Source organism: Epargyreus clarus, unplaced genomic scaffold (assembly GCF_041222505.1).
Source record: "Epargyreus clarus isolate Ecla_fem2 unplaced genomic scaffold, WU_Ecla_fem_2.2 ptg000009l, whole genome shotgun sequence".
In the NCBI taxonomy this organism is placed as follows: domain Eukaryota; kingdom Metazoa; phylum Arthropoda; class Insecta; order Lepidoptera; family Hesperiidae; genus Epargyreus; species Epargyreus clarus.
The window spans coordinates 14,806,286-14,834,261 of NW_027332217.1; the positions used below are offsets into that span (position 1 = coordinate 14,806,286).

Below are 27,976 nucleotides of genomic sequence, written 5' to 3' on the forward strand. Positions count from 1 at the left end.
AATTCGCAATTAGCCAGCTCAATGGACTATTGCCTAATTCCCTCTTATGTGCATGACACCAATCTACGATGAAAACTAAATAGTTACAACTGAATACTAATTAGTTATAATGATAGAAATTATATATTATTATTGGTAATTATTATTACATAAAAATGATCAATTATAAAAATCTCATTCTAAAATCTATTAATTTGATTTCATTACTAATCATAGAAATTATCTATAATTATACCTAATTATTATTCAGTCACGGACAAAAAATATTAAGTGGTAGGTATCTAGTGTAAATAGCGTGTAGCGTTGTGGGAGTAGTTATAGCCTAGTGTTTAAGAAAGTCGGCCTCTTGATCGAGGGGTCCGAGGTTCAAATCCCATGCATGCCTCTGATTTTTCAAAGTTATGTGCGTATTAGAAATTAATTATCACTTGCTAAACGGTGAAGGAAAACGTCGTGAGGAAACCTGCATACCTGAGAGATTTAAAAAAATCTCAAATGTATGTGAAGTTTACCAATATACACTTGGCCAGCGCGGTGGAGTATGGCCTAATCCTTCTCATTGTGAGAGTTGTTCTGTTGAGGGTTCTCATTGATGGTGATGATGATGATGATGATGTTGTGGTACAAATTATTATCCGTAATGATGTGGAAATCTGAAGACAGCATCTCGTAGGCTTTTCATGGGGCTAGTGAAATGTAATATTAAATATTTAAAATTATCAGTAAATTATTAAACTGAATCACAAAAAAAGATGCTATGTACCTACTTTTCAAAAGAGCGAAAGATTTGGAAATTTTAATAAAGCGAATATTACCTAGGTACCTACCTATTTTGTCGATCACACATAATTAGTCACAAGTAATCATCAATCAACAATAACCTTGTAATTATTCTATTTGTTTTTTTACTTACAATAAAACATTTATCTCACGTTCTTCGTTTTATTATAATTGATATGACTAATTACGCTCTTAATATATTTGAGTCTTTTAATCTATTAAAAAGAATTGTCTAAAGATGTCACTCCAGAATTCTATGTCTTCTTGTTCTGGATTTTCCTCAAGAACGAGATTCTCGCCGATATTCATGTAATTCTTCTTCTCCAAGTTGTAAGGAAGCCATTTTACATCTAATGAATCATCTGGTGTTGGATTTCTGCAAGTAAAATACATTTTAACTGTAGTAAAGTTGACATATTATATGTATTTTTTAATGGTGTGGCTCAGATAAATAATCTTTTGCTATAAATATTTCTTAACAAAGCGTTATTTTAACTTATTAAACATTTGGAAGAAATTCCTGTAGAGGTAGGAATTTATGAAAATATATACCGTTGAAACTACAAGATAAATTTACTGTATAAGTAACTGGAGTAAAGTGTTTTATATTTACCCATATTTTGCGAAGTTTGTCCATAATTTCGTTACTTTGTCGACCATTTTAAAACCTTTGGAGTTCATAACGTCTTTTTGTTCTTCTTTCATTGGAAAAATATATGCTAAGTCATCAGCATGTGAGGTAAAAGGAGTTGACCCTAAAGCATCTTCTGTTTTCATCATTCTTCTTTCCGACTTACAGGTAAATTTATACAAATAAATCTTATTCTTTCCTATGTTGGTACACATATTTGACCATAATATTATTCCAAAGGCGAACATGTCGTGCGTGTAAAATCTTATCAGTTGCATTATATTACTTAACGACACCTTTTCATTTCCGAAATAAAACTTTTTTATGTTTTTACCTATTTCTAATTGCTGAGGGATGGTACATTTCCATAATACATTTTTAGGAATGAAAAATTCTGGAAACGAATTAGCCTCTTCGAAGATTTTTTCATTGGCTTCCTCGTTAAGAAGCATTAACGTTCCTTCGTGTTCTGTATATCCATTAATTACCTCTACACCTTCGTGAATACCTGCGCGCAGAGCTTCAAAAATATCACCATGAAAGTATCTCTCATTATTCCCAAAATCCTTTTCGTTGATTATACTAAAGTATAAATCGGTTTTAACTTTATGTGCTTCGAAATAAGTTAAAGGAACATTTACTTTTACTAATGATTCTACTGGTTGCTCTTTTAAAAATTCATAAAGTTTCCTGTTATCATCAGATTCAAAGCCTAGGTGTCTCGCTAAAAGTTTACCTCTCTCTTGTGGCATGATATTTTCAGTCCACCAGTTTGTGCATGAACCACTTTGGACTATTGCTCTTTTAAATAAACCTTTTGTCATTGGTGATATTAAGTGGTAAGAGATGCATGCCCCTCCTGCACTTTCTCCAAAAATCGTGACGTTATCGGGATCTCCCCCGAAATTTGCTATGTTTCGTTGAACCCATCTCATCGCTTCCACTTGGTCCTTCATACCTGCGTTGCCAGGTATTTCTTCTGAATTCAGACTGAGAAAGCCAAGTACCTCTAGTCTGTAGTTAATAGTTACAAGTATAACGTTATGTCTCACGAGAAAACCAGGGCCATATAACTCAGAACTACCGCAAACAAAGGCACCGCCGTGAACCCAGAACATAACTGGCAATGGTTTGGGTGGTGCCAGACTGGGAGTGTAAACATTTAGGTAAAGACAGTCTTCGTCGCCGGGCAGGTAAGTTTGTGTGAATGTGTTGTATTGTGGGCAACATGGACCGAACTGCTTCATTTCACGAATGCCATCCCACGGTTTCACTGTCACCGGCGCCTGGAATATTACAGTCATACTTATTTCATACTATATTGAAAAGATTAGATAACTTACAGTCATACATTCAGATATGTTTTTAAAGATATGTTTTTAGTCTTACAATTATTAATTTAGGTATGGACATCAATGAAGGGAAGACGATCATGTACGGTAGCAAAGTAAGTTCATGAGTATTAAATTAAAAGAGTCTGTATAATGCACTACACGTAGCGTCCTTGAAATATGTTTTTTAGTACTATAGGACAAAATATTTAAATGTAATTAAGTTAACTGACCAAAAAGATCATAAAATTATTTCAATTACTTGCATAATGGAAATGATAATGAAGATAAAAAGACTTATAAACTTACCTTGAATCTCAAGTCACCCGTAGGAGGCTCGGCATACGGGATGCCTTTAAAACTGTAGATGGTACCTCCATATTCATTTTCCAACTGTTCTCCTTCTAAAACTCCCTCAGTTATTCTTACTTGCACCATATTTTAGTAAAGGAAACGTACATAATTCTCTCTTCCTGACTGATTATCTTCTGACACAGTATGCCGTCGTGCGTCTTATCTTTCAATATGATAGTATTATTGAGATAAGTGTTACTACTAATACTATACTCCACGATAACAAAAGTAATAAGTATTTACTTTTGTTATCGTAATAGTAGTAATTGTATTAGTAATAGTAATATTATTTACTCGACGATAATGCACACAATACTAAACAAAACTCGCGATACAATGGAATTCATGGAAGTTTATGGATTCCACATTACAATGTTACATTTTGCGAGTACCGTATTTTCAATAGGTGCTTTAAATTCACATTGTAATACCATTTAACAGAAATGTATTAAACATGAACAAGTTAAACATGAATTAGCGCTCAGGTTAAATATATTAAAATGTAAATTATAAGTAGTCGTGAATAAATAAATAAATATCTTTGGGTTGTGTTAAAGATAATTATGTAGATTTACGAATTTAGTTGAGGTCATGACTATTCAAGGTTGTTTACAAAAGACAATATTCTTGACAGAATGGGCAGCATAATTATGATTATAAAGTAATCCTCGATATTACAGATCATTTGTTGTCATACGAACGATAGGTATACACGTATAGTCCGCGTCAAACTGCTAGTCCGCTGTGAAGTTGTTGCGAGCAGGTGTAGTGATACAATTTGCTATGGCGACGCGATTCATTTCCATATTCAGCGAATCTTTAAAATGTAATGGATTGATAATGTTACTAGACATCTCAGGGCCTTTTTAGGGTTTCGTACCCAGAGGGAAAAACGAAACCCTATTACTAAGTCTCCTGTTGTCCGTTTGTCACCGACCTTCTATCTGTTGGACCGAAATAGATAGACACTTAATTTTTTAATGGTGGCCGATATAACAATAAATACCAAATATAAAAAGTTTGAAAATAAATGGGGGATCGCCTTGCAGTATACCCCTATTTTGTGTTGGAACTCTACCCACTATATCAAACAACAACATACCTAGTAGTACACACGACTGCTGAAGTTTAAGTAAATGAATGTATATGAGTAGTATGTGATAAGTGTTTTTTACATCGAAGCATCTATTAGAGCTCCTAAACACTAGCGTTTTTATAGCATAGGCGTTTTTTATACGTTCACGCGACGCAGCGTGTTTGTGTTTTTCCCTTATGGGTTTGGTATAACCGTTAACAAAATTAATTCCGACAAGAAAACGCTGTTGCTACTTTTTCTGAGGAAAAAAGTCATAACAAAAAGGAAAGTCATTCCATAAAATTTCTTCTATCGAACGCATAGCATGCTAGCTGTCACTTCTTAAGTGTATAGTGTAATATTTTTCTCCTGTTTTAATATAATTTAATTATAGCTACATCGTCTTATATATAGTTTAATTTAATTAAAAAATTGCATGCCCACTGGGTAACTACAGAGAAATGTAAAACCGTTCAAAAACCTTATAAACACCTGTATTATTATTATGCATCTATCGAATGCCTTCGCTAGAGAAACGCTGGTGTTTAGGAATCCTTATACAGTTTTTGTCATAATTAACTCAAACTGTTTTTTTTGGCGTGAATAACAAATTATAATTATAAATTATGGCATTAAATTTTATAAGTTAAATTATATGTGTCACTTGTATATATAACTATGGTAATGGTATGCGTCCACTATGCTTGGTACTTTTCGAAAACACCAAACCTTTGTGACGATTTTGGAAAATTGATTACTAAGTGGTTAAATAGAAGTTGAAATGCTATAATTTTATTATATAATATTGTAATTTGCGTCTACGAAGTCGCAGGAAGAAGTCAGTATTATCATATTTTGTAACTATATTGCGTGACATTCCTTTGAGTTTAAAAATAAATATCCGGAAGATAATTAATTATATTTAACAATCATTAACCATGTATTTTACGATGAAGTGAATTTATAATTAACTTTACTTAAAACATGTATGTAACAAAAAAAAATACAGGAAATTTAGCAAAACATGATGTTAAGGTAATAATAACTTCCGTCATTACTTGACAATGTTTATTTCTGTCGTACAATCGTATGAAGGCTACAATAACCATTTGTTATTAATAAATTACATTTATGTAATACAAAAAAAAAAAACAAGTATAAGTTGTATTTTAGTAGGTCACTGATTTACATTACTCACAGCGGTTGACATTACAAAGTGACTCCCGCGACTTCGTACACTTTATTCCAAAAGTCAGTGACGTCAGCGTCCAGCGCCGTGCCGGGAACCAACTTCTCCCCGATGCTCACGTAGCCCTGGCTCACGTTGTCATACAGCGGCCATGTCACGCCGTCTATTGGCTGGGGAGTTGGGTTTCTGAAAGGAAGATTAAAATAATTCTTACTCGTTTAGGTATTTTAAATGAAAAAAGATGAATGCAACTTTATCACAAGCCAGGAAATTGTACACGAAAATTAGTGTTGCCGCTAAACAGAGCATATTTTTGTCGATATATAGAGATGTCTAAAACCGATTTTTCTATATCAATACAAACTTGATTTAATGTTTTTGTATAACTATACTATAGTTTTTTGTGATACAATAATTATTACACGACAGTAATATTTTTTAACGCGCCTACGTATTTTGCAATAGAATTTATAGGTTACCACAACCTTAAAAATGCGGAGTAAGTTGATATGTTTTGGTTTGACGATGGCAGTAATCTAAATATTTACAACGCTTTTTAATTAAGTTCTTGGGTCGGATTTTATTTGTCGATTTTATAATAATCAAAATTATATATGCAATTTTAAATACAACCCTAATTAAATTCAAGAATGGAAAGAATTTTTTCTTGAAATTTTTATTAAGTGATTTTCTAACATTATGTGTAATTATGAAGGCATAATATTAACTTATTAATTTATTAACTTACCCATATTTAGCGAAGTTTGTGAATAAGGTACAAGTTTGTTCAATCATTTTGTATGATGGAGTATTCTTAACAACCGGTATACGAAATTTGTTTGCATTAAATAGATACATGATGTCCTCTAAGTGTGCTGTCCCTGTTAATCCATATTTAGCGGCGGCTGCACTGAAAATATTTCTCTCCGAGATGCAGGAGAATTGGTACAAGTAAACATTATTTTTGTTATACTTAGATAAATGCTTCAAAAAATGCTTTATCGGATAAACAAAGGTATCAGATGTATATTTAACAAACTCTTTCATAATATCAAAATTAATGGGCTTATTTCCGAAGTAATGCTTTCGTATCATGTCGGATACCTCTATAATTTTCGAAGAGTTCCTCTCCATTAATATTTTTCGAGGAACCAAAATTTCGTCGTATAGCCGATAACTCTCTATCAAACCATTTTCGAAGTTTGGTATTGACATTAGGATGAGGCTTTCCGAATCGGTATAGCCTATTAAAATATCGACATCATTTATACTTCTAGTATTTAAGGCTTCTATCGTTTGCTTTGGCAAAAAATGCTGTTGCCCAAAATCTGTTTCAACAACTGGTACAAAATGAAACAACTTTAAATTACTCATTTTCTCTTCTGACGCAACAACACACGGGTTTTTATCAATTAATTTCTCTACTGGTACCTTTTGGAGGAACTCAAGAAGTTCGTCTGTATCAGTGGTATCTATTCCTAACCGTTTGCCGAGTGCAAATGCTCGTCTTCTTGGTTCAAATGTCATCGACCAATCGCAGATGGACACCCCACTCATTGGTATAGCTCTATTGAATAGACCCTTAGACATTGGTGACATAATGTGCATCGACACTGACGCACCACCCGCGCTTTCTCCAAATATCGTAACATTATTTGGATCACCACCAAAATTAGCGATGTTTTGCTGCACCCATTTCAAAGCGGCTACTTGATCTTTCATGCCTGCATTACCTGGTACATCTACCGTGTCCAGACAAAGGAACCCTAGTGCTTCAAGTCTGTAGTTGATAGTAACAAGTACAATGTTATGTTTGATGAGAAAATCAGGGCCGTAGAAATCATCATCTCCGGAACCAGCTGTAAATCCGCCTCCATGGATAAATACCATTACAGCTAAAGGAGTCATTGGCTTAAGATCTGGTGTGTATACGTTCAGGTATAAACAGTCCTCACCACCGGGAATTATTTCTTGGGTAAATATGTCTTTTTGGTGACAAACGGGCCCGTGCTGGGTCGCTTTTCGAACACCATCCCATTTTTCTGGTGGCAACGGTGCCTGAAAAGAGATTTTTTCGATCTTTGAATGATTAGACATAAGACAGTCCCCTACGAAATAATTAAGTATATAAAATGTTTATGAACACAGCGATTGTTCGGATGTCTCAGCAATAGTTGTGAGGTCCTAAAGTTATCACGATTAGGATTCAGTAATTTAGTAAGACATGGATTGAGAAGAATGTTAGCAGCAGCTACGCGTGCCGTAAATTGACTTGTTTTTGGACCACGAACTCCTCAGGGCAGTCAGTTGTCAAGGTCAAAAGGTTACCATTATAACGAACTATACTGTTAAATTTTGGACTTTATGTTTATATTCGCATAAATAATAAACTGTCCCTACACACGCGCATACCCACACTATACTCATATATTATATGGCCTGTATATACACATTCATATTTTATTTTCCAGATGAATTTAATAATCAGTACGTCACAGAAACTGGCATTACACTCCTAAGTTATATTATTATTTTTTAGACTTTACTTTACTTTAGGTAAAAACGGAATCCTACTACATAGTAAGGAAAGAGTACTGCGCCTCCGCTTTCTAACACTTGAAACTAAAAATAAAAATAACTTAAAAAAATGTAGTTTAAAAAAATTAAAGTACACGCTTTTATAGAAATGAAACTAAAAAATATAAAATAAACTTGGAAAAAATTTAATGAAAAATTGTATTAACAACAAAAATATATATATTTAATTGTAAAAAAAGCGTGGGGTGCTTTTGAAAATATCAAAGTGTTGGTCTTTCTGCTCATGTCTGTCAGTAAAATATTATTCTTTATGGACCTGCCTTACCTACTTATGGACCGCTGAGATTGTTGTTATCCCCGTGGTCTAAATTCGAACTCCTCGTGGAAGTATCACTTCTTCGGCACACAAACTAGTTAACAAAATTAGCAAACAAATACAGCAGCGTTTCATATGCTGTTAGGAGGCAGGTATACTAAGTGTAACATGCTCCACCAGGTTGAACTAAGCGCGCTCGGTATATAAAGTTTTATTTGTTTACTATAAAAATTTAAATATCTGTACCTTGAACCTGAGTTTACCGAGAGGTGGCGTGGCGTACGGTATTCCTTTGAAACTGTAGTACTGAAAATCTCCAGTAATCACGTCCAGATGTTCTCCTTCTAACCACCCTTGTTCTACTTTGACTTTCGCCATTTTACTTAAACACAAAACCAAAACGTCTCTACAATATTTTTTATTAAACGTTTTTTTTAATTACATAAAGATTATTTAAACACAAGTGCAAAAGAATAATCTTATTTTTTTTTAACTTGTGAGGACTGCTATGTTCGGAATACTCGTCCAAGCCCTTCACAAGTCAAATAAGCAGTGTTTAAATGCGGCACCGCGTAACTACAGGTCATTACTTTTCACGTTATTACGTGATAAAGAAACACGATTGACTATAAAAATCGATTAAATTACCTGATACGAATATATACGTACGTTTGTATGTATGTCTTATTCTTTGGCAACCCCGCAGCCCAAGTGACCTGATGGATTTGTTGTTAGATTTTTTTTATTGCAGGAAAACACAGGCCATTTTTTAAATATTCGTTTTTTTTAATAAATTTCTATTTTGTAATTTCTATAATTTATGTGAACTGTTTGCTTTCATACTGCTGAGCATGAAGCAGTTTTCTATGTATGACATCATGTTGTTGATATTTACGGCGTTTATCTCAATTATCAACAATTACTGTGCCACTGCTGGGTAGAAGTGTGAAGGATTAGGAAATAGTCAAACCGTGCGGGCTAAGAGCTAATTATTAGACCCTTGAGAACGTTTTTTTTTTTTTAATATCTCTCAGCTATGCAGGTTTCCTCAATCCTTAATCGATTTATGGAAAATATTAACATCAGTTATACACAGAGGAGAGGCCAGGCAAATATTTTTTATATAAAAATGTTTCTCCTCTCCCCTCCCCTTTTCGTGTTAAAACAATATGGCAGTCACCATCATGGCCCCTTAATTATCTTGTACTAGAATTTGTAATTTATGTTGTGGGTTGTTGTGAACCCGGGAGGTTCCGCGTTGCGTGTATGGTTTCGGAGAATCGTTATTAAAAAGTATAAAACTTGCTATGACGAAATGCTCGAGAAAATTGAAAAGGTTCTTAACTGCAATTAATTAATTAATATTTCAATTTTTTTTTATAATATAAGAGTAGCAGACGAGCATGCCACCGTGCCACACAGTCCACCTGATGGTAAGCGGCTACTGCCGCCCATGGACATCTGTAATAACAACACCAGATAGGATTAGATATTCCTACTGGAGGTCGGCCTCAGATAGGCCGCTACCCCTGAGGACTAAGCTGGAACGCCTCGAAAAAGTCTCTCTCCCTTACCATACCCTTCTAACCGGAACACAGCAGCGCCTAACACTGCTGTTATTAGGTAGAAATCGGTGTGGCGGTGGTGCCGCGGGAGTCGAACCACAAAGGGTTCTGCCATCTTCGAATTTCAATTTTTTGTGAGACTGATAGAATAATGACTGATGAATAGATTGATCCCTACATAATGTGTACACTACGGTATAGTTTGAGGCTTCAAACATTAAGTATCATATTATTATTTACACATTTTTTCATTATTTACACGAATAAAAGCTATAGACGGATATTGAAAAAAACAACTGAAATATATTTAAAAATCAGATTTATTTATAAGTCGTTAAACCTAACAAGGTCTTGTGACATCAACGATGATGCAACGACAATATACATTAGCATAAAGTTATTGCACTTATTAAAGTACAATACCTTCATAAAGTTATTGCACTTAAACTTTGAAGTGTCATTAAAAGAAATAAAAACAACAATATTTCAATTTCATAAAATCATTGTTAAAATTACAAAGTGACTCCCGCGACTTCGTACACTTTATTCCAGAAGTCAGTGACGTCAGCGTCCAGCGCCGTGCCGGGAACCAATTTCTCTCCGATGCTCACGTAGCCCTGGCTTACGTTGTCATACAGCGGCCATGTCACGCCGTCTATTGGCTGCGGAGTAGGGTTTCTGAAAATGATATACATTTTAATGTTATTATACAAGTAAAAAATATGTACTCTACCTCATATGAATAAGTGAAAGTGATCCAGAAAATAAATGATCATGGGTTCTATCCCCATGGTATACATTTGATTGATTTTATTATCTGGGTTTTTGATTATTAATCTTTAAAGTCTGTTGATTATTCTATTAAATGTTTGCATATCAGAGATCAAAATTTGACAACTTTAAGTAGCCAGATATTGTCAACCGACGATCTTTGGCATGCAAAACATTGCATAGACTGAATATAAATAACGAGCATAAGTATATCTATGATAACTACGATATAAAAACATAGATTGTAGACTGATTGTAGAATGTATAATCATATATCTACACTAGTCGTCCGCCACAGTTAACGAAATTAGATTTTAATTAAACAGCATTAAGAACTACATTTTATATTTAACAAAGAATAAATGGATTATATTTTATATTTGATAAAGTACGTGATGAAATAACTGTTTTAGAATTCGAAAATACGAGTAGTTACTGCTACGAAGTACATGATTATGTTTTTTGTCCCTGATATTTTTTGAGTTATTTGAAAACATTATAAAAAAAAGGTTTACCTTGGCTAGGCTATAATTTGAAGCAAATAGCCCGTTTTTTTTGGTCTTAAAACAACTGTTAAAATTTGACATTTATGATATTTAACCATTGTTTAATTGGCAGTATTAATTAATAACTATAATGTTTGATTTAATTTATTGACCTCTAAAACATATAAATTATTATGCATTCATTTTGAATTTTTGGCCAAATCTCACACTTCTCCATGCGTGCAATATTCCTAAAAAGGAATCTGAAGCTATTGTTACACTTAATAATATAAAAAATATATATATTTCGTATACTAATCGTGTTTTCTATAGAATGTTAGTTCTTATAGAATTCTTGTATGTGATGGGGGCATGTCATGACGTATCCCCTGCATCATAACGCAGTCCACCTGACCATCATGTGGACATCGATTATATGCAAAATTTTTAATCCTAGCTGAATTAACAAAAAATATTTTTTTTTTTTTTTAAATAGTAATATTTTGGTTTGAACCTCTTTATCTACATCTTCGGTCAATAAGTATTTAGAAGTCGTGCTATTGACGAAAGCAAATTGCTAAAGAGTACTTTCATTATCATAGATAACTATAACATTAATTAACTTACCCATATTTAGCGAAATTTGAAAATAGAGTACAAGTGTGTTGTATCATTTTGTAAGCCGGGCTATCCTTAACGACTGGTATGCCTTTCGTTTTTGGGTGAAACAAATACATTATGTCGTCCAAGTGACCCGCTCCTGATAATCCGTACTTAGCGCCTAGTGCCCCGTAAACGTTTCTTTCGGACACGCAGGAAAATAGATACAAATAGACATTATTTTCGGTATTTTCATAGAAACTCTTTAAAAAATGATTTATCGGATATTTGAAACAAGAATCTTGTGTATATCTCACAAACTCCTTTATAGTATCTAAAGTAACCGGTGTGTCTCCGAAGTATTTTTTTAGTATTAAATCAGATACCTCTAAAATTTTCGACGGATTACTCTCATATAAGATTTTTTTTATAAAGACGATACTCTGAAATATAATTATTCTCGAAGATTGTAATTCCAGTGAGAGTTTATATTATACCATAAAACTGAATAAGAATAATGGAATTATTATGGAAATATTACGACTTTTTGTAGGTTGGGTTTTTGCACTCGTATAACACAAACAACATAATATTAGTTGTGATTAGAATCTTTTAACTCTATACTTTTAATTTATAATAAGTTATATTATAATTGTGTTAACAAGTCCTTCAAATATGTTAAATACATATTAAAATAATCTGTTTTTAATAATAATAAGTAGCAAACCAGCATGCAATAATCACGTAACCATGGTCTAATCCTGTAATCTTGGAAATCTGTAATCAACTTTAGAATGGAATACTTCATACAAGAGTCGCCTATAGATTAAATTGAAATAAAACCCGACTGCGTAATAACGCTCTAAAAAGTATGAAACAACCAAATATTCTTATCTGACATTATTATCTACAAAATATTCAGTATTTTATTATTGAATAAGTAATTAGACAACTTGTAACACTACATATTATTCGATTTAAAGAATGCGGTGACGGAAATACAATTAATCGAGTTCTAACTTAGACTTCAGGAGAAGATCTGTGCTTGACCTCAGGTAGGGCTCCAATTCTATCTGGAGTTGATTATATAGGGCGCTGTCCATTTACCATCAGGTGAACTACATTTGCTCGTTTGTACCACTACCTACGGTATAAACAAAAATAACTACAAAGCATGGTATTTCATTAAATAAAAGTTTGAAAATATTGTATTATTAAATAAACAATATTTAAAATAATATTTAATAACATTGTCTACAAAATTTTAATAATTAAAATTTTAATAATGTTTATTAAAAATTTAGCGATGTATTTGTATTAATAATAACTTCGATTTTTAATAGACTTGTTATTAGGTTTTTTAGATTTACCTTAAACCTGAGTTTGCCCACAGGTGGCGCGGCGTACGGTATACCTTTGAAGCTGTAGTACTGACAGTCCCCAGTAATCACGTCCAGATGTTCCCCTTCTAACCACCCTTGTTCCACCTTGACTTTTGCCATTTTAGTCAAACTACTAAGTTCATAAATACATTAATGAAATATTTTTCCACAAAACGATTTTTTCTATACAACTTTCGGAATATTCGTATTAACCCGAGCAAGGTGAGGAAGGAAATAAAGATTCGCGATATCGTATTGTATACAGTCATGATTACTCACGTTATAAATTAGCGTTCCGTAGAAATTTCGCGAAAACACGCTCAGTTTTGCTCTGGTTCATAATTTGTAATTATTTTCGCTGTATTATTTTAATAAGATTCAAGGAGCAAACAAGTATGCACTCCACCTGAAGGCCACCCTTGGACACTTGTACCATATTAGTTTCGAGGATTTTTAGGCATAAAGGATAACTCGAGACTCGCACCTTCACCCCGGAGGTGCGATGAGCCACGGAGTACGACGCTTATTCGTAGCTCCGCCTTCTGCTGCCATGCACATGAACTTCTTATATACCTTCTTATATACTATTACTTCTATTTATCTTCTTATATACTATATATATTATATATCTTCTTATATACTATCACTTCAAGATACTAATTACAGTGTTTTGAGCTCATTTTATTATGATTGATGAAGACATTAGTTACATATAAATTGTTTCTATGAAAAAATAATGTTGATTAATTTTAAGTGTCATATACTAAAAACTGTTTAATATAACCACATTCCATATTCCCATTTATTTTAATATATTATTTCATTAGAATAAATATAATCTAATTATGTTATAAGAAATGACTGAAAAACTGAAAGGATATCAATTAATTTTATACCTTTGTTTTTATCTTTATAACCTTCATATACTCTACTCGTAAAATGTAAATTGTAAGATATTTTGCAGTATCAGTTATCCGTAAATTTAATTTATAGAAGCAATAAATAAATTAATCCATTATGGAAAATTTTCACTTAAAATAGTAAAGAACACCACTACGATTTTTGCATTTCATAATTAATATCATATCGGATTTAGCATTTCAGATTATAAAATAATCTTACGCAATAGAATGGGTTACGTTAACATTCTAAAGATACACCCTCGTTATTAATAAACAATCCATTCGATTCTTGCCTACCAAAGATCGAAATAATATGCTACTAACTAGTGGCAGAAATTGTCAAATTTAGATTTTCGGTACACAAAACATTGGATAGATTTATTATAGTTAAAGCGCTAAAGTTAAAATAGAGAGGATATAATATATTTTAATACCGAACTGAATCGAAGCAGGCTTACAAGATTATTGGCAATAAGAAATGTGGCTACGCCGTCACAGTGTATCTATGAATAGATAAATATAATATTTATATTTATGCAAATAAGTACTTATAAATTTAATGTCATTCAAAGAATTACTCTACGACATACAGCGATTTATTATTTACCTACTACTTTATCCGGTTTAGTTAGCATATGGAAATATACCGTTAATAATAGCATATATTATGTACTTTGAGTTGAAAAACGTAACACACGAGAAACAGTAAGCTAATATGTATAAGTACGACAGGCAACAGGCTAAAACGATCGGCGAGACTTGGTAAGGGCCTCTGGCGAATGGAAGCGACTGTCGGCAACATTTGTCAGCTGTCGCCGCTACTATAGTCGGTCGTGTAGTGTATGTCGGCGAGTGTAGTCGGTCCACGATCGCTGTCTACTACTGTGTGGCTATCGATGATTAGCGATAGTGGGCAGTGGTTGGCGCTAGCTATCGCTCATGTGTTAGCTGCCTTGCAAAAATGTATTTCTTGTGAATGAAATCTTAGTATGTTTCTTAATAAAACCATATAATTCGTAATAAACAATGAATTTTAATTTTGGAATTTCACTGTTGTACATTACTGTATTTTACAAAGTGACGCCCGCGACTTCGTACACTTTATTCCAGAAGTCAGTGACGTCAGCGTCCAGCGCCGTGCCGGGAACCAACTTCTCCCCGATGCTCACGTAGCCCTGGCTTACGTTGTCATACAGCGGCCATATCACGCCATCTATTGGCTGGGGAGTTGGGTTTCTAAAACGGAAATATATTGGTATGTAATAAATGCAGTGAACCGTACGCAAACAACTTAATGTCTTCTATGTTTCACATTTAATAGATGTATACTTTGTAGAACAAATTCTAGAAAGGAATGGAATCCTACCGTAATCGTGTTGTTGTCTTTTAGTATATTGCAACGCATTTAGTAACTAAATCTAAAATGTTACTAGTTGTTGCACTATGTGTACTTTTTGAACAGGAATACATACGTTGCACCTACCAATACTTATTAATGGTGCATTTATCATCTTACGAATCAAATCCTTCAAATCAAATCAGTGTCCTGACAAAACGTACATAGATTTTAATGCAATTTTTTTTGATAATAAATCGCTATCTATTTGTGACAAAAAGACAAAAATTTATTTGACAACCTAATGACAATAGATACTTCTGTTTTACTGCAAATTAGTACTTTAATAATTTAAGTAGCATATACTTACCCATATTTAGCGAAATTCGTAAAGATAGTGCAAGTTTGTTGAATCATTTTGTAAGCAGGACTATCCTTAATAACGGGTATTCCAAAGTCTTTTCCGTTAAATAAATACATTATGTCGTCTAAATGTGATGCTCCTGATAATCCGTATTCAGCGGCGGGTGCACCAAAGATGTTTCTCTCAGAAAAGCAGGAAAATTGGTAAAAATATACATTATTTTTAGTATTTTCAGATAAACTCATCAAAAAATGTTTTATATGGTAAATCAACGCAGAATCGGAAGCATATTTTACAAGTTCTTTCATAACGTCTGTAGTAATGGGTTTGTTTCCGAAATAGTGCTTCTTTATCAAATCGGAAAGTTCTAAAATTTTAGAAGGCACACACTCATATAAGATTTTTGTAGGAACAAACATTTGTCCATACATTTTGTAGTTATCCATCGAATCTACCAAATTTGGTACTACAAAAAGACATTCGGAATCAGTATAACCTATTAGAATATCGACTTCATTAACGCATTTATTTCTTAATAATTCTGTTGCGTTCTTTATCATAAAACGTTCTTGTCCCATTTTTTTTTCAATAACTGGTACAAAATGAAACATTTTTATGGAGTTACTAATTTTTTCGTCTATTGCAAGGACACATGGACTGTTGTCAAACAATTTCTCTACAGGTAAATTTTGAAGAAATTGAATGAGTTCATCTGCATCTTCCGTATCAATTCCTAATTGTTTTCCGTAAGTAAATGCTCGTCTTCTCGGTTCATACGACAAAGACCAATCACAGATACACACCCCGCTCATTGGTATAGCCCTTTTGAATAGACCCTTCGACATTGGTGATATAACATGCATGGAAACTGACGCGCCACCCGCGCTTTCCCCAAATATCGTAATATTGTTTGGATCACCGCCAAAATTTGTAATATTTTGTTGCACCCATTTCAAAGCGGCTACTTGATCTTTCATGCCTGCATTACCTGGTACCTCTACTGTATCCAAACAAAGGAAACCTAGAACTCCAAGTCTGTAGTTTATAGTAACAACTACAACGTTATGTTTGATGAGAAAGTCCGGGCCGTAGTAACTGTCATCCCCTGAACCGTTAACATATGCGCCTCCGTGAATGAAAACCATTACTGCTAAGGGAGACGTTGGTTTCAGATCTGGCGTGTATACGTTAAGGTACAAACAGTCCTCACTGCCAGGAACTATAATATTTTTAAACATTTCCTTTTGATAACAAATAGGCCCGTGCTCCGTCGCTTTTCTTACACCGTCCCATTTTTCTGGAGGTTGTGGCGCCTGAAAAAAAAATCAGTATAAAAGTCAGTTCTCTATGTAGTCTAAGTACCAGCATTATTATTGAAAATGTTTGCTCCTTTCACTCACTTCAAAGTCTTCAAATCACTGTAATAATGAGCAGTGATAACGTAATCACTAAGTCTGTATTGAATTTCTACCTCTTATAAAGGAGTATGTTTAAAGTTTTGACGTTGTGTGGATTATCATTTGTATTGATGGTTACGAAGGAACTTTGTTAGGAAACGTACGATTATAAAGACAATTAGCTTTGACCCGTGACTTCGCTCATGGTCAGAGGTTAATGACAACATAAATATTAATGCCATAAGTTGTTTTTATCTAACTCTCGGGAACAGTACTTTTTGCGATTTGAAACGCTATGTTATTTTCTTTTCAAAACCCAGCAGTGCTTAACAATGCTATTATGAGGCAGAAATAGGCGTGGGGGTGGCACCGCTGAAGTCGGACCACAGGTTACCACCACACCACACCTACCACCTTTATCTCTCTTAGTATCCTTTACATTTAGTGAGTAATTCTGACAGGAGCCAAAAATAGAGTTTACAACGATACACGTCTTCAAAGAATTATTGTACTATTGTGTTAGTGTTTATCGTTTATTAGTGCTTTAGCATAATTTACCTTAAACCTGAGTTTGCCGACAGGTGGCGCGGCGTACGGTATCCCTTTGAAGCTGTAGTACTGACAGTCCCCAGTAATCGCGTCCAGATGTTCCCCCTCTAGCCACCCTTGTTCCACCTTGACTTTTGCCATTTTTATTTAAAGTGCTAAGTTCACGGTCTCTTCACATTCACACACTGTATAAAATGATTATAAAAATAGTTACATAAAAATATGTGTTTGCGGAACACTCGTCTGATTTGGAGCAACGTCAGATTAGCAATAGATTTACATACAGTGCTACGTACAGATAATTTATATTTAGAATGTAGCGTGATAATCAGCCTCAAGGACAACATTCGGAAATATACTCGTATTAATAACTACATTAAATAAATTACAATGTTCTGTGCTATCTTGAAAAACTGTTTTATCACCTCGAGAGCTGATTACGAGGTCAGATATCAAAATATGTATTCCTCCTGTTATTTATAATCAATCTATCCAATGTTATCCCGAGATCGATATTTGACAATTTCTGTCTACTATTAATAACCGTGTTAGATATGACGCAAGTAAAAGACACCACGTAAGTAATATGATGTGTTCAAAAGTGTAATAAAAATATTTTTACCCGACTGCCAAGGAAGGGTTATGTTTTTCGCGCGTATCTTGTATGTTTGTCTTTCTTTATTTGATCCGATCTAACAAACGGCTGGATGAGTTTCAACAGTTAAGGTGTCATTATATTTGTCTCAATGACCCGAGTGTCCTTAGATAGGTGTTACTAAAATAAATCAAAATGGCGGATTTCTGGCGCGAAATAGTAACACATTTAAAAAAAATGTTAACCGAACCTATCGAGTAGGGTATCAAATGAAAGGAAATTAAACGGAGATTATAAAAACATATTTATATATATATAAAACAGCAAGGTGACTGACTGACTGACTAACTAAATGACTTTTTCATTTTTCAGAAATCAACGTACAGCCTAAACCAAGGACTTTACAGTTCTGAAATTTTGCACAAAGGTTCTCTGTATAGCGTAAATAAGTACTAAGAAAGGCCTTTTGGAAATTCTACCCTTAAGAGGGTAAAATAGGGGAAAAAAGTTTTTTTGAAATCCTTTAATTTTGAAGCAACTACTATAAAATTTTATATTTGGCTTTCTGAATAGGAACAAGGACGTACTTATTTATCCCCTTCCGAAAAATCAACCCCGTAGAGGGTAAATTAAGGGTTAAAAGTTCATTTGAACAATCGTCAATTTTGAGGCAAACACTATGAAATGTTGTATCAAACTTGTTGGATAAAAATAATGAAATTCTACCTCTAACGAGGTAAAATAATGACCGAAACTTTGAATTACTGAAGTTATATATTTTATAAACCGTAAATGGTGGATTTTTTCGCGAAATACTAACACGTTTTAAAAAAAGTTAACCAAACCTATCGAGTAGGGTGTCAAAATAAAGGAATTTAAGAGGAGATTACACATACATTAAATAATATATCTTATATATAAAATTCTCGTGTTAGTTACCGTACTCCTCCAAAACGGCTTCACCGATTTTCACCAAATTTTATATACATATTCAGTAGGTCTGAGAATCGGCCACTATCTATTTTTTTACCCCAAGTGATAAGAGTTCACCTTTAACATTTTTTTTATTTATATGGCAATACAACGTTTGCCGGGTCAGCCAGTACATATATACTCGTATATACACATCGAGATGACTGTCTGACTAAATGAGTGAGTTGCTGTGCCAGAGATCAACGCAAAGGGAAACCGCTGAACTTAAGCGTGCTGGACTTTTATAAATAGGTTCCTTATATAGCGTAAATGAACACTACGAGGATAAAATAGGATAGTATTGTTTGAACATCTTTTGTTTTTGAAGCAGACAGCTACTATGAATCTTTGTATTTGGCTTTCTGGATAAAAATAATGAAATGCCTATTTCACTGCTTTTGGAAATTCTATTTCAGCCTTTTTGGTGCAGTCGGGTTTTTGATTTTTTAAATTAATTACTTGTTATTATAAATCGTTTTCCGTCGCTGTTAAAACAAAATGTAATTAAATTCTAATCCACGCATAACTTTGTAAAATTAAAGGTGTAAAATCCCAGATAAGGTTAGATTCCTTGAGGCCTGTCAGAGATGCGCCGCTATTCCTAAGAACTAAGCTGGAATGCCTCGGCAACGTATATCACCCTCACCACACCCTTGAAACCAGAACACAGTAGCGCTTAATTTGCTGATATTAGGCAGAAATAGGTGTGGCGGCAAACGCCTGACTCAACCACAGAGGGTTTTTCCACCTTCAATATGTAAGTATGTAAAATTTTGTCAATGATTTTCACATTTTCATAGTCGTCATCAACATATTATTATCCCACGTATTGAATGAAAAGGATTAGGCCATAGTCCACCGCGCTGGTCAAGTGCGTATTGGTAGAGTTTACATACTTTTGAGATTTTTTTTGTATAAATCTCTCAGGTATGCAGATTTCCTTGCGATGTTTTCCTTCACCGTTCAGAGCAGTGATCATTAATTTCTAATCCGCACATAACAGCAGAGGTGCCTAGGATTTAAACCTCGGACCCCTCGTTCGAGAGGCCGAGTTTCTAAACCATTAGGCTGCAACTGCTTTTTTTTTTACATTTTCAGAGTATTTAGTGTTATCGCGGCCGACGATAAGCGTGGTGCCACCGTTACGCTGTCTGTCCACCAACCACCGATACCGAGCCGATACCGATAATTAAACGGCGCCGAAGTAGCGTACATACATTTACTATAGCAGCTTGTCCATCGAACGTCCGTCACCCGAGCACCGTCTTCCCGGCCGCCGATATTCCGAGTAGACGAGTGACGGCAGATAGGCACCGAGTTTTTGACGGGCCGATGTGCGGGCAATGTAAAACACATTGAAACTTGTCCATACACTACCGTCATACGAGTGATAGCTGGAACAAAATAAGCCGCCGATATCGGTCGCAGTGGACAAACTATCGCCGTCACGACATAATTAAAATCGGCCCGAAATAATCCCGTTTTCGATATCGGCTTGGTGACGGTGCAATGGACAAACAGTCTTACGCGGGTCATACGCATCGGTTTCGAGTGTCACGACTCGCGAAAGTCTAGCTTAATCTAGCCAGTTATTAGATCACGTAATACATATTCAATCAAATTTAAATTAACTAGTTCTCATTCAAACCGGTCTGTAGTCAAAACAGAAATCAGTTTGAACATAATATAAAATTAATATGAGCATGTCTGTATGTCAAACTGATAACGGTTTGAATACTGATTTTGATGTTGAATTTAGTCAAATATTAAATTAAATAGCAAACGGATTTCTAGATGGTAAGTGGTTACTGACGCCTATGGACATCTGTAGTTTTTCCATGGGGTTAATTTATGCATCGTAAGACCGCGAAATCTAAGCGTTATGCGAATAAAATCTTCCCGAAAAGTCTATGTGATTTCGCTTGTGATTTGAATATCACGGGAAATATAAGAGTTAAAACAAAATTGTGATATTCCTGCTTGATCTATTTGTGAACAATGAAGAACGCAAGTCTGCGTAACATTTTACAGTGTTGGATATAGTTAATCAATTCGCATTTGGCCAGCGCGGTGAACTATAGCATAAATCCCTCACACTCTGAGTGGGATTTCCCGTGCCCAGCAGTGGAACAATGATGTCTTGACTACGGCTAATGTCTAAAAGCAACAATGATAATGACAAATGAATTTAATTCCGAATATCCAAAAGATTTTTTTTGTGTGTAAGTCGGGGTTAGAGCTAGTTATATGAATAAAGTTTGTTTATATCACATTATCATTGACATAGTTCTATTATTCTATTTCTCAATCTAGGTCGCCTAATTATTACTAAGATTTTAGCTGTTAATAATGTGATGGATATTATTCATTATTTGGTAAATTCATTGAAAGAACGACGTTTAGTAGAAGTGTTTTCGAAAATGAATATTGCGAACTCTGCCTTCATAGTGTTAAAATTACTTGTGAGTAGATTGTTTGGTTTTTAGTGTTCATTATTTATTTTTGTGTGTGTTATAGTGTTGAAGTGTATAAAACCCTGATAGCTAAATATAACGAGTATGTCGATTGTGTACAAAACCATTGCAGCTAATTATATTATTGTAGTTCTTACAAATATTAATATTTGATAGAGTGGATGTTTCAAGTAAATTATTTTTTTATTTAAAACAATGATGTCTTTTGATTAGCATGAAAGTAGATGTTGCATATGTGGCATAAGGCGTTACTCCTTAATTCAAATAGGTAGCATGGCATCTATGAATAGTTAGAATTGGAATCCAGACCTATATAGGGATACACGTGATCATGACTATTTGAATTTGGTACTAGTTTCTTGTGTATTTTTTAAAATAATGAAGTCTCACTGTAAGGTAACCAGATTATCTGATAAAAAGCTGCCTATGGACATTTGCCTTATCAAAGAAGTCCCTAATGCATCGCCGGCTTAGAAAAAGTTATCTTTGCATCTTTTTGAAGAGCCCTATGTTATAGCGCTCTGGGAATTCTTCGGGAGGGAGTTTATTGAACATTAAGCACATTGCTAATATATGGAGACCTTTAGAAACTATAATTATATTCCAGATATTAATATGTATAAATGTGACTTCATTAAGTCATGAAGATGGTGTGAAAGTAAAAGTGGAAGAGGGTTGGCTTCGAGGCGAGGTGTTGACAGTTGTGACCGGGGGTGTTGACTATGTTAACTTTAAGGGTGTTCCGTATGCGAAACCTCCGGTTGGGAATTTACGATTTATGGTAAGCAGAAAAGCCTGAATTTTATGTAACGTTAATTGGGTTCAATTTAAAAAAAAATAAAAGAGAGACGAAAACTTTAGAGAGAGACGAGAATACAACACCAGCGATGAAATTTGAATATATTTGATTTAATTATAACCATAAATATTAATTCTTGATATTATATTTCACTATTACTTAATTTACATTTACACTCATAAATCATATTGCATACATTTTGTTAAACATTTTTATGCTTAAACGAAATTCATGGAAGTTTCTACAAATTGCTAATACAAGAAACATTAGAAAAGGTTTAACACAGAAATAATATTCCAGCCTCCACAACCACCTGAGCCATGGCAGAGAGTACGAAATGCAACAAAACACGCTTCTGTTTGTGTGCAAAAAGATATTTATACACAGCAAATTGTGCCTGGCAGCGAGGACTGCCTGTACCTCAACATTTATACCCCCAGTGTCGAACCTGATAAGCCTCTACCAGTAATGTTCTTCATACACGGAGGTGGTTTTCAAAGTGGATCTGGTGATGTAGCAAGATATGGACCTGATTATCTTGTTGAAGAAAATATTGTTTTAGTAACTATCAATTATAGACTTAATGTTTTAGGATTCCTCTGCTTAAATACAAAAGAAGTGCCTGGTAATATGGGCCTTAAAGACCAAGTAGCTGCGATGGTATGGGTGCAAAAAAATATAGCAAAGTTCGGAGGCGATCCCGAAAACGTTACAATTTTCGGACAAAGTGCTGGGGGAGTATCAGTTGCTCTTCATACTATGTCACCCATGACAAAAGGTCTTTATAAGAGAGGCGTCGCAATGAGTGGTGTACCGGTCAATGACTGGGCACTTCCATTCGAGCCGAGGAGGCGTGCCTTCAAGCTCGCACAGCAATTAGGGTTTTGGACCCTTGATGATGAAAAACTCCTCAGTTTTCTATGAAACGTCTCAGCGGAAAAATTAATAGATGCAGCTCCAGCCGTTTTAATGTCCGAAGACCCAAATGTTATTATAAAGCAGTTCTTTTTCACACCGGTTGTTGAAGTAGATCATGGGGCGGAACATTTCTTGACTATAGACCCAATCCAGGCTTTAAAAGAGAAAAAGGTACATGATAATATAGACTTTATGATTGGACACACAAGTGTAGAAGGACTCAGTGACCTGATGTTTCTTGAAGACACTCTTTGGCCGTTGTACGCAAAATATGAAGAGTTACTTGTACCACGAGAGATATTAAACAATATATCTGCATCAGCTATTCTGAATTTATCGGATATCATACACAGGCAATATTTCGGAACAAATCCGATCGGTCCTAAGGTTGTGAAGGAATTCGTGAAATATATATCAGACTCTAGCTACAACTACGACATTATGCGATATGCGAGAATGCTTCCGAAAATTGGTAAAATATATAATTACAGATTTTCTATGGCGTCGAATATGACAAATTATGGTATTAAAAATGATAAATACGATATAGTTGGAGCTACCCATGAAGATGATTTAGTATATCTGTTCTACCCTGACGCTGGTAATATAACTATTTATAGAGACAGCGAAGAATATCGATTAGTTAAACAAACTTGTGCTCTTTACGCTAATTTTGCTAAATCTGGGTAAGTACAAAGTTAATTTTTTTTCAGTTGTAATTTTTATCATTTAGAAGTAAAAAACGAGCAGGTAGTCTAATTTTAAAATAGAAATGTATAGCTTGCCGTATTTCCAAATTCATATTTATATCGTTTTTCAGAAACCCCACTCCTGATAACTCACTCGGTGTGCTATGGCCTGAATATGACAACATTACCGAATACTATTTGGATATTGGCAACACTTTGACCGTTGGACAACATTTGGACAATGAGTTGCTTTCATTTTGGAAATCAGTTTATGAGACCGTTGGAATATCATTTTATTAAGGGTTAATGTAATTACATACATGCATATAGGTATAAGACACACTTCATTGTAATTAGTCAAAAATTATGTGTTTTTGTATCAATTTCAAACAAAGTGTTATTTTTTTGTAAGATTTTCGTATTATCTTCAAATTACGTCCGTTGTGAAATATAAAATTCGTATTCATTTAATTCAAAGTCGACAGCGCCGAGGGCATTGTACTTTTAAATGTGTCAAATAAGACGAATATGTTTCAAATGAAACGACCATAATATATATTACTAGCAGACCCCGCAAACGTTGTGTTGCCATATAAATAAAAAATTAAGAGTGAACGACCCTTATCACTTAGGGGTATGAAAAATAGATAATAGCCGATTCTCAGACCCACTGAATATGCATATCAAATTTGGTGAAAATCGGTAAAGCCGTTTCGGAGGAGTACGGTAACTAACATTGTGACACGAGAATTTATATATAAGATAATACATATGTTATATGTATATTATCTACGAACTTTGTTTAGTATCTACGAAACGTGTATAAAGTTGTAATAATTTCAGTCGTTTTAGAACATTTGAGTTTGTATTCTCAAAAAAAAACTTAACGCAAATACTTTTATAATTTTTTTTTAAAAACAATACTGTAGTCATAGATTAGTAAAGATACTTCGCCGCCTTGAAATTGAATGAAGCCACAAACGGCTTCTTCTTTCTTTTTTTGAATTCTTGACAAATAAAAATATTTTTAGAGAAAATTTACGAATAAATAACTAATACCGCGTAATTTTCATAATAAATAAATAATTATTTTAAATATTTTAGGGACATTTTAGCACGGAGACTTTTTTACGCAACTATTTCAATTCTCAAAACTGGGTACATTTTCTTGTTAGGAGTGAGTAATCTTTACTAATCTATGACTGTAGTAGGAATCGAGCATGAACTATCTGATGGTTAGTGGCTTCTGTCGCTCGGACGTCTGTAATAAACTGCAGATAAAATTGGATTCCTATACTCATAATCCTAAAACCGTCCAAATAACTCATATTAAATAAATAGATGACGCTTAAAAACAATATTTAAGGTCAAAATCCGTCTATAGGTTACAGAACATTCAAGATCCACTCAGACCTACTCGAGCTCGATCTCTTTGATGCCAGCAGATTTCTCAACAAACTTTACTAAGGGTCTCAACAGACTAGTTACTTTTTGCACTGCCAGTTGAAGTTTCAGCTTGTTTTTGGAAACTAGATGCAGAGATTGTTGATGAAGGTGGTAGAACCCTTTACCTATGGTTCGACTCCGGCGGCACCACCCCTACACCTATTTCTACCTAATAACAGTAGTGTTAGGCGCTGCTGTGTTCCGGTTTGAAGGGTGTGGTAAGGGAGACAGACTTTTCCGAGGCGTTCCAGCTTAGTCCTCAGGGGTAGCGGCGCATCTGTGGCCGACCTCAAATAGGAATATCTAATCCTATCTGGGGTTGATTACGGATGTCCATGGGCGGCAGTAGCCACACACCATCAGGTGGACTGCATGCTCGTCTGCTACTCCTATATTATAAAAAAAAAATCGGTTGTCTGTAAAGTCGGTTTACTAACGATAGTTGAACGTGACAACGTCATAAGAAAATACTGATGACACGGTTGCATTTTTCAAAAGAAAATAATTAATTAATTAATTAATTTTAAACTAATAATTTACTTAACACTATCAACATTTATCAATAGTATGACATAACCTATAAACTCAGTTTCTCAACTTTTGTGTCAATCTAACAATTAATCAATCAATCATAGTTTACGATAATGAAATATCAGTGTACAATTATTTACCTTTATTGTTGTAGTTGTTGTAAATGATAAATGACGAATCTAAGCACTCCATATTTTCACTACAGACACAGCTGACGATACTTTAACCACACGTGTGAACTTGTATTGTGACGCTTTCTTGTTTTTCCAACGCCAAGAACGTTCGAGAAAGACAAAGACAGAGACACAAGCATGCGCCGATTCAATGCGCCTAATTCTCTAGTGCTGCGCGCGCGGCAGACCGATCATAGTTGAGTGGGAGAGAGACGCAAGGCATTCGGCGGGCCTCTCTCTCGTTCGGTGACTCATCGTAACGTTACCGGGCGTTACACTTTTTCATAAGTGACTCCCAGCCGCAACCTAATTTAAGACGTTGTCACGTCAAAAAAGATTAAACGTTACATCCCGTACACGTTTGAGTACTCGCAGTTATTTTTTGACGCTCCGTGTAGCTGATCGCAAAAAATCACAATGCATCATGTGCCCAGTCACTAAAACGCAGAGTCACCCCATTGTGCAACATCGATGCAATAGCTTAAATGCATATCGTCGATGCTACAAGTAGACATATTTTTCCGAGGTGTTCCAGCTTAGCCCTCAGGGGTAACGGCGCGTCTGTGGACAGGCCTCAGACAGGAATCTAATACTATCTGGGATTGATTCTAGGTGTCCACGGGCCGTAGTAGCCACTTACCATCAGATGGATTGCATGCTCGTCTGCTATCCCTATATTATTAAAAGTAGCTAGTCTGTTACGACCGTAAAACGTATCTTAAGTAGGCCACAGAACAAAAGACCGTAGACAGTTCAGTTGTTGATGCAAATATTGGTCACACTCGAGCAACGTTGCTATTTGAAACGAACTCGTTTGCCGAAGAGCTTTTTAACACTTCAGCAAGCACAGTTAGAACGACAGTAGAATATTTATAGTAAAAATTGTACATATTTGCAAGTTTATTCATGTTTTCAGAATGTACTTTTAATTTGGTAAGAAAAAGTAGTTTTGCCACGTCTCCATGTTAAAATGTCCCTAAATATTTGAAATACTTATTTATTTATTATATAAATTACGCAATATTAGTTATTTAATCGTAAATTTCCTCTAAAAATGTTTTTTATTTTACAACAATTCAAAAAAATTGTTTGTGGCTTGATTTAATTTCAAGGCGGCGAAAGTATCTTTACTTATCAAAGTAAAAAATAACAAAGTAATTTCCTATTCACTCTTTTGTTTATTCTTCTAAAGTCACTTCATTATTTTTGTAGATTTAACTGAAGGGGTATACTTTTACAAGAATACAAGGAAAATCCTTGGGTTAAAAGTATGCTCGTCCCTTTAACAAAACCCTTTAAAAATAAACTTAATTAACTTCTAATTACTCAAGAGATTTTATTTCAGACAGCATCAAAACGACGTTGCTTAACACCAATTAGAACAAAAAGTACAATTCATAAAGCATTCCAACAAACTAATCAAAGGGCTGGACACTTAACTAATGACGTCACATCGAAAACCCTTTCCAGGCGTAATGGGAAAGCTGTAGATAACAAAGAGACCCTTCTTTCCGTGAAACGCCACCGCAAAAATTATACAAATTACACTGGTTTGAAGACACTGTTTCAAAAGCAGCGATGAAAGTAAATCGTTGGCAAATTCTTGTGTGACGCCGCGTTGACTATTTTTAAACATTGAAAAAATTTCGTATAGAAATCCTAAGATGATTTTATGTACACGTGTTGCGGCGCGTTTTGCGTAGGAATCCTAAGATACAGAATAAACCTTTTCGGTATTACCTATTAATCTCTTGTGAGGAAAGTAAATAAGGCAATGGCAGTTATTTAAAAATTACAAACAGTCATTAATTTAT

The 27,976-nt window shown here is 34.4% G+C and overlaps 3 protein-coding genes and 1 long non-coding RNA gene across 4 annotated transcripts in view; 2 read left to right on the plus strand and 2 right to left on the minus strand.

Annotated features, from left to right (window-relative positions):
• Positions 1 to 27,976, plus strand: part of gogo (thrombospondin-1 like protein golden goal) — a 238,814-nt gene that overhangs the window by 65,666 nt on the left and 145,172 nt on the right. The gene's annotated exons all lie outside the window — the stretch shown is intronic.
• LOC140745158 (uncharacterized) lies at positions 928 to 17,843 on the minus strand. Its single transcript, XM_073076929.1, has 10 exons — positions 17,575 to 17,843; positions 15,626 to 16,932; positions 14,991 to 15,155; positions 13,006 to 13,150; positions 8,461 to 8,649; positions 6,109 to 7,418; positions 5,384 to 5,546; positions 3,052 to 3,183; positions 1,394 to 2,697; positions 928 to 1,156 (listed from the first exon to the last, which is right to left on the minus strand). The coding sequence occupies exons 1-10, from the start codon at positions 17,704 to 17,706 to the stop codon at positions 991 to 993; spliced, it is 5,013 nt and encodes a 1,670-aa protein (XP_072933030.1). The 5' UTR covers positions 17,707 to 17,843; the 3' UTR covers positions 928 to 990.
• On the minus strand, positions 10,343 to 11,785 carry LOC140745067 (uncharacterized). The gene is made up of 3 exons (XR_012102617.1): positions 11,663 to 11,785; positions 11,209 to 11,286; positions 10,343 to 10,457 (listed from the first exon to the last, which is right to left on the minus strand). It is a non-coding gene; the product is annotated as an uncharacterized LOC140745067 (long non-coding RNA).
• On the plus strand, positions 22,220 to 24,370 carry LOC140745066 (juvenile hormone esterase-like). Its single transcript, XM_073076835.1, is given in 3 exon segments — positions 22,220 to 22,387; positions 22,706 to 24,009; positions 24,144 to 24,370. Coding segments are annotated over 3 exon segments (1,476 nt in total). The 5' UTR covers positions 22,220 to 22,384; the 3' UTR covers positions 24,313 to 24,370.

What these genes read in the sequence shown, in the direction of transcription:
- LOC140745158 (XM_073076929.1), bottom strand. Translation starts at nt 17,706, where the DNA reads ATGGCAAAAGTCAAGGTGGAACAAGGGTGGCTAGAGGGGGAACATCTG. An exon ending in TCGGCAAACTCAGGTTTAAG is followed by an intron (nt 16,933 to 17,574) that starts GTAAATTATGCT and finishes TTTTTTTTTCAG; the next exon opens with GCGCCACAACCTCCAGAAAA. An exon ending in AAGTCGCGGGAGTCACTTTG is followed by an intron (nt 3,184 to 5,383) that starts TAATGTCAACCG and finishes TTCCTTTACTAA; the next exon opens with AATATGGTGCAAGTAAGAAT.